This window comes from Daucus carota, chromosome 3 (assembly GCF_001625215.2).
Source record: "Daucus carota subsp. sativus chromosome 3, DH1 v3.0, whole genome shotgun sequence".
Taxonomy (NCBI): Eukaryota; Viridiplantae; Streptophyta; class Magnoliopsida; order Apiales; family Apiaceae; genus Daucus; species Daucus carota.
This window is the reverse complement of record NC_030383.2, coordinates 12,328,503-12,342,081: the sequence shown is the minus strand read 5'-3', so window position 1 is coordinate 12,342,081 and position 13,579 is coordinate 12,328,503. Positions and strand designations below refer to the sequence as shown.

The 13,579-nt window shown below is 32.7% G+C and overlaps 1 protein-coding gene across 1 annotated transcript; it reads left to right on the top strand.

The window, feature by feature from the left end:
• Positions 1-9,313: 9,313 nt before the first annotated feature.
• LOC108211613 (uncharacterized) lies at positions 9,314-11,294 on the top strand. The gene is made up of 3 exons (XM_017383256.2): positions 9,314-9,912; positions 10,010-10,110; positions 10,645-11,294. The coding sequence occupies exons 1-3, from the start codon at positions 9,446-9,448 to the stop codon at positions 11,265-11,267; spliced, it is 1,191 nt and encodes a 396-aa protein (XP_017238745.1). The 5' UTR covers positions 9,314-9,445; the 3' UTR covers positions 11,268-11,294.
• Positions 11,295-13,579: the final 2,285 nt, after the last annotated feature.

Here is a 13,579-nt window from a genome sequence, read left to right as displayed (position 1 = left end):
CTACATACTGTATAAATACACTTAATTATCCACAGGGGCAGTATATGGAACGTTTTAAAAACATAAATTCTTTATACGTATCTGTGAGTGTATCAAATTTAGATTTATTACAAAACTTTCCTTCATTACTGATAAGTGGATTTCGTATCCACGTGGAAGCCTTTGTTTTGACTTAAAACGATGAAATGGCCTCAAGCTTTTGATGTTTTTGATATTTTTTAGTGTTGTGTTGTGTAGGTTTCTTGGAAGGAGGTCGAAGAGGGGATTCATAACTTTCATTGAAAAAAAACGGCGAAGCAATCGGATGCACGAGGAGAGAGTTATGAGCAAAGAAGTGTCGGGTGCGCGTTCTGCCATTGTGAGGCGCCCACCTGAGATGTGAGGCCCCCGCCTGAGCTGTGAGGCGCCCGCCTCACACTCTGGGCGGGATTTTTGGCCCGTTTTGACCATTTTTGATCCGTTTGAAGGCCCGTTCGCTGGGGAAGTAAAAGAAAGGCTTGGGGAACTAAAAAACATAACCTAGAAACATTCTAAGGAGCACGTGACGGCTACGGAGAAGATCAAGATCGAATTTCATACTTTTTACTTTTGTAATTCTTCGAAGTAGGCGTAACTTTGGATGCTCGTTTCGGATTTGTTTCTTAACTCTTATTCTCGTACTTTGAGTTTGTTTTTCATATTCAGTACCATGTTTACTCTTATTCTCATGATGATGAGAAGTTCGATTATGAACTAATCATTATCGTGGGATTCTAGCGGATTTATATATGGATTTCAGTAGTTGATTTGCCTTAATTATTTGTGTGATGAATGTTGATTTCTTCGTATTGGTTGTGCTTATTCGTCTTGGATGCGTAGCTAACATCTTAGATTGTTTGTTAATCTTTATTGAAGCGACAGTGAATATATTGATTTAGAACTTGCCATGCGAACATAGGATTATGTGTTCGATATACATGATTAGTGGTGTGATTTTAACCATCTTGCATCGCCCTATGTAATCTTGATAGATAACTTGTTCTTCAACCGTTATGTTTTCAAATCTTATAGACATATAGGGTCTAAGCATAATTGGTGTCTGTTTACCTTCTATCTTAATTGTGGATGTGTAGCAGTATGGTGCACGTATAACGACAGTTAGCGTGTATCAGTTTCGTGTTATCTGATTAGTTATAAACCATCACATATCGATAAGGCATAGCTCTGAATGAAGTATATAATGAAGTTAGAATCCCATGTTTTATTCTCATTAGTAATCCAGTTAATCACTTAGTTATAATTCGATTTTAATTAGTTAATTTAGATAAAACCAACCGAATTGTTATTTGTCTAAGCATTGAATAATAATCATACATTGGTGCATAAGTGCATATTTCTGAATACACCAGTCTCTGTGGGAACGAACTGAATTTGATTCTATACTACTTGTGACCACGTACGCTTGCGTGATTTTGTGCGAACAATTACTTTCCTTAATTGATTCTCACCTCCAAATTATCTTTTTCCTTTTCTGTTCATTACAGTTGTCCATCTAATATCGTCTGTTTGTTTACTCTCAACGGGAAGCTCTTTTGATGGAGACCAACAACGGGAATACGGAATAAAAGTTTTGATGTTGATGTACAAGAGCTTGGTAGAGACTGGATCATGGGACAATATAGCTACCAGATACAACGCAGAAGCAAAATCGGAACTACAGGAAAAGGTTGAAGAAGCTCCCACCATGGATGAATCACAGTTTGTTCTTACTCTTGACCTCTCTATAACAATCTTTATGCACAATTTGCTTTAGGGAACACTATAAGGAACCCTCAAATGTTCTAGTTTTTTGATGTTTTTCTTCAGGAATGAGAACAGTGGGGAAGAGTGCCGAAGATCCTAAAATCAACGTCGATTGATTCTAACATGTTTTATGCTTTTATGTGTGTTCTTGCTTTGTTGTTGTGAAAGATCTTATTCATCTTATACAACTTACACTACAATGGTCCCCTGGTTAAAACCTCCCCCTGGTATATTGAAGACAGATGTTGGTGGCTACTGCAATAATAATATCAATTTGTCTTCTATTGGTTGTGTTATGAGGAGAAGATCGGTCATTGTTTTGTGGTTATTATGGTATAGATTCTTCTGAAGATCAAGTGTATATTGATCTATTGGCTATATATTACGGGTTTAAAATGCCTGATTAAGAAGAAGCTAGGTATATAGAAGTGGAATATGATACAGTGCTGGATTTAATCTCGTTAATTCTCCGATTGCAAATTCTTATATATGTATTGTTCTAATAAGTGTTCTTATAGAACCAGAAAATTTAAGAATAACATGTTTAATCTAAACCACAAAATTTCAAAAATTATATTATTTAAATTCATGACTTTGATTGCTATCATACTAACTCAAATTATATGTGACAGTTTTAGAAATTTAATCTCTAAAAGATTCATTATGATATTCTTCCAAATAGCTTTCCATTTATTTTATTTTGTAGAATTTAATAATATATTCTTCATTAGGAGACATTAATAAAAACGGAAGAATCCACGAACATATTAAATAAAAGAAAACACTTTAAAGAAAACCTATAAGATTAAATAATCAAAAACACTTTAAAGAATCATAAATTATAAAAAAATTCATTTGACATAAACAATATATTTATAACTAGAAAATATTATTAAAAATTATTTTGAGAATTTATAGAAGTCATATGTAGGCCAACATTTCTATTGGAAAATAGGAGGTTTCCAAGTCCACGGCCAAGTACTTATTACTTTTTGGGTTGTAATTGCTATCTTATTGGGTTCAGCTACTCTAGCTGTTCGGAACCCACAAACCATTCCAACTAGCGGTCAGAATTTCTTCGAATATGTACTTGAATTCATTCGAGATGTGAGTAAAACTCAAATCGGAGAAGAATATGGTCCCTGGGTTTTATCCTCCAAATTACATCATCATATTTTAAAATTTTTGATTTCTTAATGTATTTTATTTTTAAAATGAGATTCTTTAAAGTGTTTTATTCATATTTTATATCTCTTTCATAATAACATTTTCTTGGAAAAGTCGTTGAAATATAGAATTTTCTAAAAATTCTATGTTAAAGTTTTGAAGTTCCTTCAATATAAATTTTAGTAAGTGTTACCTTAATATTACCAAAAATATAATAGTTATTTCAATAGTATCATATTTCGAATATATTATTATTGAATATATTTATTCTATATTAAGTTCAATTATATTTTTTATGATAAAATTTAAAATTCTAATAGAATATACAATACAATACAATTATGTTTACTTTTAAATTCAATTTAAATTTTTTGTTAGAATATATTTTATTGATACATTAGTTAAGATTAGCTAATTGATGCATTAAACTTAGACAACTTAAAAGATGGTATTGTGAGATGGTATTGGAAGATTACTTAAGGTGTTGGTGAAGCGAGTGTTAAGAATTAGGCATTTTTGTTTAATTTAAGTTGAATTACTTTGAATAATTCTCAAATACATAGTAAAATAATTAATGTCCTTTTACTATCCATTACAAGTAGATATTATTTTTTTTAAAATTTTAAATATTGACATTATAAATTTTTAAAAATTAAATATTTCAATAATTCAAATTGATCTCTCATTAATTTATTATTATTTTAAAATGTGAGAAACTTTATGTTGACTTTTGGTAAGGTGAATAGAGATTTGAAAAAGTTTGTATTAAGGATTTTGTTGGGTTCCGAGGCATAAAACGCAGCGGATATACGTGAATAAAACGAAAATTTCGAAACCCAAGAACAGGATCCATGTATAATTATGGGCAGATTATGGAGATAACGAATCATACATTTCAAAAGCTTGACTTTCACGAACTCAACGGAGATCCTAGCTATCACGGTTTGTGTCTACCTCTCGGAAAACACCTCTATGGTATCCACACGAGCACCGACGGATGGACGTACTACCCTCCTTCTCGATGATCGGAACTGCCTTGCCTCTCTTTGCTGCTAGGTTTTTTCTCACAAAAACGTTATGACCTCCTCAAGCATCATTATGTATTTATAATGATTGAATGAAAGGCCCGTAACAGCAAAGCCCAACCCTAGTAGGTATAGGATTAAATAATAAAATGAATTTCTATTATTTAATTAATAACTAAGCCATACTTAATTATTATGGGCAAAAGCATTCCCTTTAATTCGAATTTATATTATCTTAATTAAGTCTCACTTAATTATAATAAAATTCAAATAATCATCAGTTAATTTAAATCAATAATTTAAATTAACTATTCCATTAAGTGCTCTATTTGTGTGACCCTATATGCTATCATTTAATCAGCAATAATTTTATTCTCTAATAAAATTATAAACAATGAGCGGAATCTAGCAATACATCATTGTTACCCAATTAAACAATATTTAAATCGTGATTAGATAAAACTTTTCGTGACTAATGTTTTTCGTGTAATATAATCCCTTTAACCTTACATATTATAGATTAAACTCGAGGCATGTATTCAGTCATCCTCTTCAACATTTAATCCGGGTTTACTTGATCCATGAGTAGACTATCAAGACAAATCATTATTTGAGCATGGCCATGCTTTTATAGTCCTACTCAATCAAGAAACCAATAATATCTCTCCTCTTTAGAGGAGTGTTAAATTCCTTATCTATCATTCATATTTCTCATACGACTCATGATATACCCGATGTCCACTTTTATCATCACCCGGTCAAAGGTAACTTTTAATGTAGTCAAAGTATATTAATCCTCGCATAAAAATATAATGATTTCAAGTCAAAGGATCTTTACACCATTATCACTGTGAGTCTTTCTTATGACTTTATTAAACATGAAGAATCTCACTGTGGGTCTGTCCAGTACCATGTACTCTTACATGTACCTATGTATTGACTTTAGTATCCCCATACTTATAACCAATGAGATGTGGTTATCTTGTCAAACAACATACTAGTCTATCTATGTATTATAATCATCATATATAATAATACTCGACTAGGGACCTTTAAGAATATGATATATTATATAATCTCAAGTTCAAGTCATGTACTTAAACTATATAATATGTATCATGATTCTAAGGACATTTATTATGCTAACAAAATATCGCAATAATTTAGATCATAATAAATACATTTATTGAATGAACAACTGACATAAATGTTTAAAAGAATAATGTATTGCCTCTAGGGCACCTACACTAACAGATTTAACCATTTAATTTATATGCAGATTCCATAACGTGTTAATAAAAAGTGATAATAATAATTATATTGTAATATTAAAATAAATTTTATTTAAAATTATAATAATATCAATACAGATCCAAGGTCTTAGACAATTATATATTTTAAGGTGTTCCTTAGACAATTATATATTTTTACAAGATTGTATAACGTGTTCGTGAAAAGTGGTAAAAATAATTATATTTTTAATATTAAGATTAAAAAAATTAAAATCAAAATAATATTAACAAGGTCTACTTTTAATATCTGCAAAATCTCTTGTATTTATTACTATAATGAGTTGAACGAGAAATACTCATTCTTTCTTAACGGTTGTAGTATATTTTTCCTACTAATTTATATATTTTTAATATTAAATTACTAACTCATTTTTACTGGATTCTTTCCGGTGTTCCTTAGACACAAGATAATAATTCAACAATCAAAAATATTTTGTTTTATTAAAAGTTAGATAATAAGGTATAAATATTTTAAATTATAAATATTTTAAATTATTTATATAAGAATTATTTTGTTACGTATATTATCGAATAATTTATATATTAAAATTTTTTCTGTTTGATTTCATAGATATTCTTTAAGATGTTACTTACGAATGCGATAAAAATTGTACCTTTTTGTTTTATTTAATTTAGATGATTAATCTAAAAAAACAAATAAATTAATTCATTAAGTGTCCTACTAATTTAAAATTTTCAAATATTAATTCAATATCTTCTTTTTTGGAGATTCTTTAAGGTGTTACGTAGCCATACAATAAAAAATTTATGATTGTGTTTTTATGAAATTTACTAATAGAGATTTATTATTTGATTAATATGAAGATTCATTAAGGTGTTCTCAAAAATACTAAGGTTCTAATGAGAGATCTAACAACATTTTTTTCTCGAAATATTTAGGTTTGTGCATAATATATATGAATTGTTCTGATATAAAATTCAATATAATTTTTGTGAGTAAATATTGTTTTCAATTTTATACAATTTTTATATTTGTTTATATTTCACTTATCTTATCATTGATCCATTTTAGTGTTCCGGTGTAAGATTCAATATTTAAATATTGTAGTATAAGATTAAATATTTTATTATTTCAGAATAAAAATCCTATTCAGCTGTTGTTTCTTTATTTGTTAAAAATATAACATTAGCTTTGGAAGTAAAAATCCGAAGAGAATCATGAAAGAATGGAAAGGATCTCATCCATAGCAAGCAAATCGTACTACAGAAACATAAATAAGGAAACTAGTAAGGAAAATTTAAATTTCAAAATCATTAAATACAATGCATATATCATGGGATTGTAAACCTATGCATTAATGCACACCTTCAATGTTAATATGGTAAAACTTTAATACAATCTCTTGATATGATAAAACTTTAATACAAATCTCTTAATAATATTAGAATCTCTATAAGAACACCATAAAACCTTAATACAAATCTCTTAATAATATTAGAATCTCTATAAGAACACTAGGGAGAAATAAGAGCATCTCCAACGGCGTTGGCTAAATTGAACCTGTAAGACATTATGTAAAATTTGCTGAACCTGTAAGACATTTTGCTTCAATGGTACTGGCTATATTGGTTGGCTATAATTTAAAAATAGTATGTTATTAATATTTTAAATCGTTAAAATAGAATATATCAGTTCAATATGGTAATAAATGATGTACAATCTTCCTACAGATTTTCTTACAGACCTGTAGAGGTTCGACAAATTTAGCCATCCATAGGAGGTTGGCTAAATTTATAGACTACAGGTGAGCATGGTTGGAGTTGAGTTTTTGAAGCTGTTGGCTAAATTTTTTTATTTTAAGTATGCCAACTCACTTTTTAGCCAAGGGCTTTAGATGGTTGGAGATGCTCTAAACAAGCCTAACACACACTCACTTTCCAGATATAGTCCTCCTTCTTAATTCTTTGGATGTCCGTTTCTTGCTCTTCAGCATCTGGCCGTCCTGATCTACATCATACAAAATATTATGTGTACGTACGGAGTAGATGAACCTAGCTCTATCAATACGTTGCTCATAAGCACCATAAAGTTCATCTTGAACTGATTATCAGCAGAATTGTTTTGAAATAATAAACTTGCAAAGTTCGGCAAGCGTGACTTGATAACATTGTCTTGCTCGCCCGAAAACTTCCGCCCAACTTTTTTTCAGATGGTTATTTTCAACAAATCCAATATCTACTCTCCCAAGAGGAAAACCCATAATTTCATGTACATCCTCCTCCGCTATCTCAATTTTTTTTTCATTAATCCTTAAAACTGCAGGATTTGGTTCAAAAGATGATAGCAAAAATTTAGAAATCTTTACCAGGTACTCGATCAGTTCGAAACCTATTATGGAACCAAACCCGGTAGAAGAAATCCATGTTTTATTATCATCAAACAGTGACGACAAAACATCAACAAGCATACAAGGTTTAATTCTAACAATCGGCTTCTCTTTCCTGAACAAAAAACATCAACAACAAAGAAGAATCATTGTTCTTTATACTGTTCTTTACTAAATTCTACAACTCTTCCCCATGGTTCTCATCTCTGATCAAGAACATCAAAAAACCATGAAAAATTAAAGTTCCTTGCAGTGTTCTGTACGAAAATCATATATAAACTGTCATTCAATGAGATCAAAAGCAAGAACAAACCCTGTGTCACCCATGTTAGCTTCAATCGATGTTGACATTTAGAACTCTCTGCAACTTTCCTCAGCAGTTACAGACTTGATTCTGCGTTGTATCTCGTATATATTAAGCCCTACAAAGCTTCCAAATTTAGGAAATCCCATGATTGATTCGCGGAATCAAAAGAATATACACCTTACCTTAAAAAAACGTATGTGGATCGTGTACATGTAATTTGTATCAGCGTATGAAATTATTTTTTGACTAGCGTGCCCCTGTAGCTGTTTAAAGAGTAGAGATATGATCAACAGCTAATATTACGTCTCTCTGGTCTCTTGACAAGGCGCGTCTCCCTGGAACTTAACCCATATATATATATATATATATATATTCCGTTCAAAGAAAAGAAAGTATAGCACATGGCATCGGTTTTTATTGCTATATTACAGCGGCGATATTAGCTTTTACTGAAAGCCATGCGAAAAATTATTCTGCAATTAATTTTTTCAAATGACACATTTTAGTTCAAAAGTTGCTTTTAGAAAAGTAGATCTTTTCATATTTTTTGAAAATCTGATTTAAGTTTTAGTGGGAAAATGTCATAGATTTCACCCTCAAACCTTATAAAATATTAGTTTTTATATTATAACTCAAAATATATAAATGTCAAAAAATTATCAAATAATTAGCTGATTTTCCAGTAAGAGCATTTTTTTCTAACATGATTGCAATTTTTAACAACACTCCTAAACAGACTCTAAATCTAATCTTTAAATGAAACTAAAAATAAAATATTATTTGAGAAAATAAACAATTTATATTTGATATTTATCAAGCCAGATTCAATATGAATTAAACTATTCTAAATATATGGGAACTTGACACGAGTTCGAGTTTGATTATTTAAAATTGATGTTGGATGCTAGATCTGTTCAATTTAGCCAAATTCGATATAAATTTCCTTGCCTAAAAATAGGTACAAAATTGATTGTGTAAAAGTGATTATCGATTTCATTGTAAAAAACTAAGGATGGTTAACATAAATTTTTTTGCCACATCGGTAGTTTGGCAACCCCGACTTATGACTTATTTATAAAAAAAATGGGTTTCAGTTTTTTCAGGACGGTTTGGGTAGCTGATAAAAATACTTAAAATGATGTTCGAAAACGGTTTGGGTAGCTGATAAAAATACTTAAAATGATGTTCGAAAAGCCGGTTATAAGTAACGGGTATATAAACACTTTTAATAATTTATAAATTCAAACCAACTTTTTACTTATAATTCACTTCTTTACTTCAAGTAATAAGTCAATTTTATTTAAGTCCAGCCAAACGCCCCTTATAACACACTAACACAGCATATAGCTCCAAATATACAATAAGTCAGTACCTTCTTGGTGACTTTCCTTTAAAATAAATGACAGTCTCTTGCTTTGTTGCTACTTTCTGGTTTCTTGTCTCCGTTTCATCCTCCCACACCACTGTTTTGCTCTCCTAGCTTCCTTATGCTCTCCTAGCTTCCTTATTTTTTCCATTCAATTCATGGCACTCCTCACTTCAACACCAGAAACCAAAAAACAGAAACCCTCGTCAAAACGGCGCAAGCACCAGTCTTCATGGAACCAAATCAAGAACCTCCTCACCTGCAAACAAATCCAAACCTCAACTTCCGTTCATGACCCTTCAAAAACCAACATGAATACCATAACCGGAGCCTACTTGAAGCTAGGACATTGTAAGTCCATGTGTAGCTTCAAGGACGTGGTTCACGGCAACACTAGGGTTGTTCACAGACCTGACCACTCCCCCGAGAACAGCTCAGTTGGTCAAGAAACCGGGCTACTTGGTCACAAGAATCACGGGGTGTCGTTGTCATCTTCGTCGAGGTCCTTGGCGAGTAATGCTTCAGTGAGGTCGAATGGTGGCTCATTCTCCGCGTCTTCCAGAGGAATGCAGCTCAGGAAGCTATCTGGTTGTTATGAATGTCATATGATTGTTGATCCCACCAGGTATTCATTGCACTTGCTACATCATTTCATCATATATCATCAACGCTTCTTTTTAATTCAAATATCGAGGTAATTAATTAATCAAAATTAAATACAGGTATTCGATTCCGCGAACCACAATTTGCGGTTGCTCAGAGTGCGGAGAGATATTTCCAAATACCGAAAGCCTGGAACTTCATCAAGCTGTTAAACATGCTGGTACAAAACCTCATTTTGGTAGATACAAATCCATTATATAAATATAATTGTGTGTATTAGTATGTTACATGTGTTAAATCTTGTTTGTTTGAAGCTTAATAATGTACTATAAGTACAACTATTAACTCGTTTAACTCTATCTTCTTCACTTTTGTGGAAACAACATTGTCGTGCCAGTAACAGAAGTAAAATATGTTAATATAAAATGTTAATCGATCCTCGTAATTTTTGTCAATATAAATTTCAAAGAAAGTGACTCTTCTGTAGTAGCCACTTTTTTCCTGATAAGTGATGAAGCGATGAAAAAGACACTCTACCAGACATACATAATGCAACAGCCCAGCAGGGTGCAATGTGGTAAATACATTTTGGTACAAATATTTGAAAAATTAAAAATGATTAGTTAAGCAATTATTGTGACATAAATTAATTATTATGTGTTGCATCTGTATTGGTATGATTCGATGGGTGACCGACAAAGCCAAGTAATTTAGTACAGTATCTGAGATCTTGTGTAAATTTTTAATGATGCAGTGTCGGAGCTTGGTCCGGAAGATTCGGGTCGGAATATTGTGGAGATCATATTCAAATCGAGCTGGTTAAAAAAAGACAGCCCGTACTGCAACATCGAACGGATACTGAAAGTGCGCAACACCAAACGAACGATCCAACGGTTCGAAGACTGTCGTGACGCAGTGAAGCTTCGTGCGACCTCACACACTAGAAAAAATCCCAGGTGCGCCGCCGACGGGAACGAGCTGCTGAGGTTCCACTGCACGAGCCTCACGTGCACGCTCGGTGCACGTGGCGGTTCAACGCTCTGTGGGGCCCTGCCTGGTTGCGGAGTGTGTACTATCATTCGACATGGGTTTCGAGGGACTTGTTTTGGGGAGGGTCAGAGTGGGGTCCACACTACTGCGAGCAGTGGTAGGGCCCATGATTGTTTGGGCGGGAGTGAAATGCGGAGGGCGATGCTTGTGTGCCGTGTGATCGCCGGGAAGGTGAAGACGGCGGCGGAGGATGATGGTGTTGCGGCGGCGAGTTATGACTCGTTTGTGGGGAAAGCAGGGGTTTATTCAAGTACGGAGGAACTGTATGTGTGTAATCCTAAGGCTATTCTTCCATGTTTTGTTGTTATTTACAAGGCTTTGATTTAATGCGAAAGTTGTGTGATTTTACATATATATATCTATTTTAAAATTATATGTTTTATAATTTTCTTAGTTATAAATATTAAGAAGGTGTTTTATGTTCTTCATTTAATAAAAAATAAAAATTCATTTTAAAAGAAAGAAGGTAAGTTGTTTCAAAAAAAAAAAAAAAAGAAAGAAAGAAGGTAAGAATATATATATTCCTCTCCAGAAATAACTTTATATTTCTAAAAAATGAATTTGACTAAACAACAGCTGTTAAAATCCTGTACAGCTGTGGTGTGACTGAAGAAAAATGATTAGTTCGATTTTATAGAAGTTTGTTGTGATGTTTAAATAATATTGGTAAAGTCTTGACCATGTGTGTTCTGAGGTTGTTCGTTCCCATGATTTTATGAAGAAGATTGATATAAATAAATGTGTTGACACTTGACTAGAGATGCACAAAAGATCTGTTCGGGCCAGATCCAGACCGGGCCAAAAAAATCCGGATTTTTTTCAAACCAGATCGGGCCGGGCTTTTTTAAAAATCGGGCCGGGCCGGGCCGGATTTTTCCAAAAATACTAGGCCCGGTTTAGTTATAAAAAGCCCGGATTTTTCAAAAATCCGGATTTTATCCGGGTTTTTTTGAAAATATTAGGCCTGTTTTAGGCCCTCGGGCCGGGCCGGGCCAGACCGGGTTTTTTTCGGATCGGATTTTTCAGATTTTTTTCCAGATCGGATCAGATCGGATTTCAGATTTCGGATTTTTTGAACATCTCTACACTTGACACAACATAACATGTGTTAATGATCCCTGTTTCAACCGTGCCGAGTATGAGCAATTCCATAATACACGGTCGGGCATCTAGTCTCACGTGTTTGTAAACGAAATTGATTTCAAGTCTTTCACGCATATATCATGCCTATTTTCCGTAAACCGATACCACAATATTTCAAAATAAATTACTCCCCGCTCATCCAAGATTTTCAAATACATATATTTGGTCACGACAAACACTAATTCCGCAACTTGGCTTGAGCAAAGATACACTAAACGCATGATTCATGAACAACATATCGGAGCTTTACTTTACCCATCGATGCACTACAGATTTATAGTTTAAAACATGTTAGATATTCTTAAGAGTTTGAAAAGACTAATCTGATGATTATTACTTGGGTTATCCAAATTCACTTTAGTGCAAGGAGGTGGTTGTCATAATCCAGTTGATGAAACATTGAGCTTCTCTAGTAAAGTGTATGCATATGTTATCACATTTCAATGCAGATGCACAAATAAGACGAAAATCTGCAGTAAAAGATGGCTTTATACATAGGTACCAAAAAAGAAGATGGCTTTTTAGCTAGTTTTCACATTGAAAGGTGCAGCAAAAATATACAAGGGCTTCCAAGTCCTCAGCCTGTAACCACCAGCTTATTTGAGAAAAATGAAAATAGCTGTCGATGCAAAGATATATTATAACATTTTTTTAACATGTCGAATGTTTTTTCTAGGACTCGTCCAACACTTTTTATTCGTTGGACAGGTCATTTCACAAAAATAGCATAACAGTTTAAACATTATCTGGGTCCAGAACCTATTATAAAAATACACCCTAAACTCCAATTCGACAATGGTTTAATAAAAACCTGAAATATCCGCTTGAAAACTATTTCTCTGCTAATTAGAAATACAAACCCGTCCCCGAAATAATTTTACCCATCTTTCTACTTGCAAATCAGACTTTCTTAATTACTTTACGCATAGATACTGCTCTGGGTGTTTTTGGGTTCTGGTTTGGTCTAGTCAAAACTAATTGAGTGGTAATAATTTAAGGCATGTGTGACGATCTTGGGGAGAATGCAACATTTTGTTTGGATTCTGGAAGGGGGAGAAGTTGACCATGCTTCTTCGCTTGTTACTCATAAAAACAAATAATTACGAACACATGCTTTATGATTATCAAAAAGCACCAGCAATCATAGTAACTGTACTAACCTTATGGTGGATACCAGAGCAGCTAGCTGCAGTATATGCTTACCTTAATTTATACAAGCCATGTCATTACAGGATTTAATACTACATTTTGTAGGCTCTTTCATTCAAATCATACAATATCCGATGCGAAGCGCTGAAACATGTTTTTTTTTTTTGCAGTGTTTAACAGTTTTGTGGTCTTGGATGTGAAGTAGTTTCTGAAGAACTTCCTGTTTTCAAATTCAAATCGTCCTCGTGTTATAATGTACTAGATTCTTCTGGTGTGCTTAGCTTGCTTCAATAATAGGTTATTCACTGCAGAGTTAAATTGCATAGACCTCCACATGTGTTTTGTTG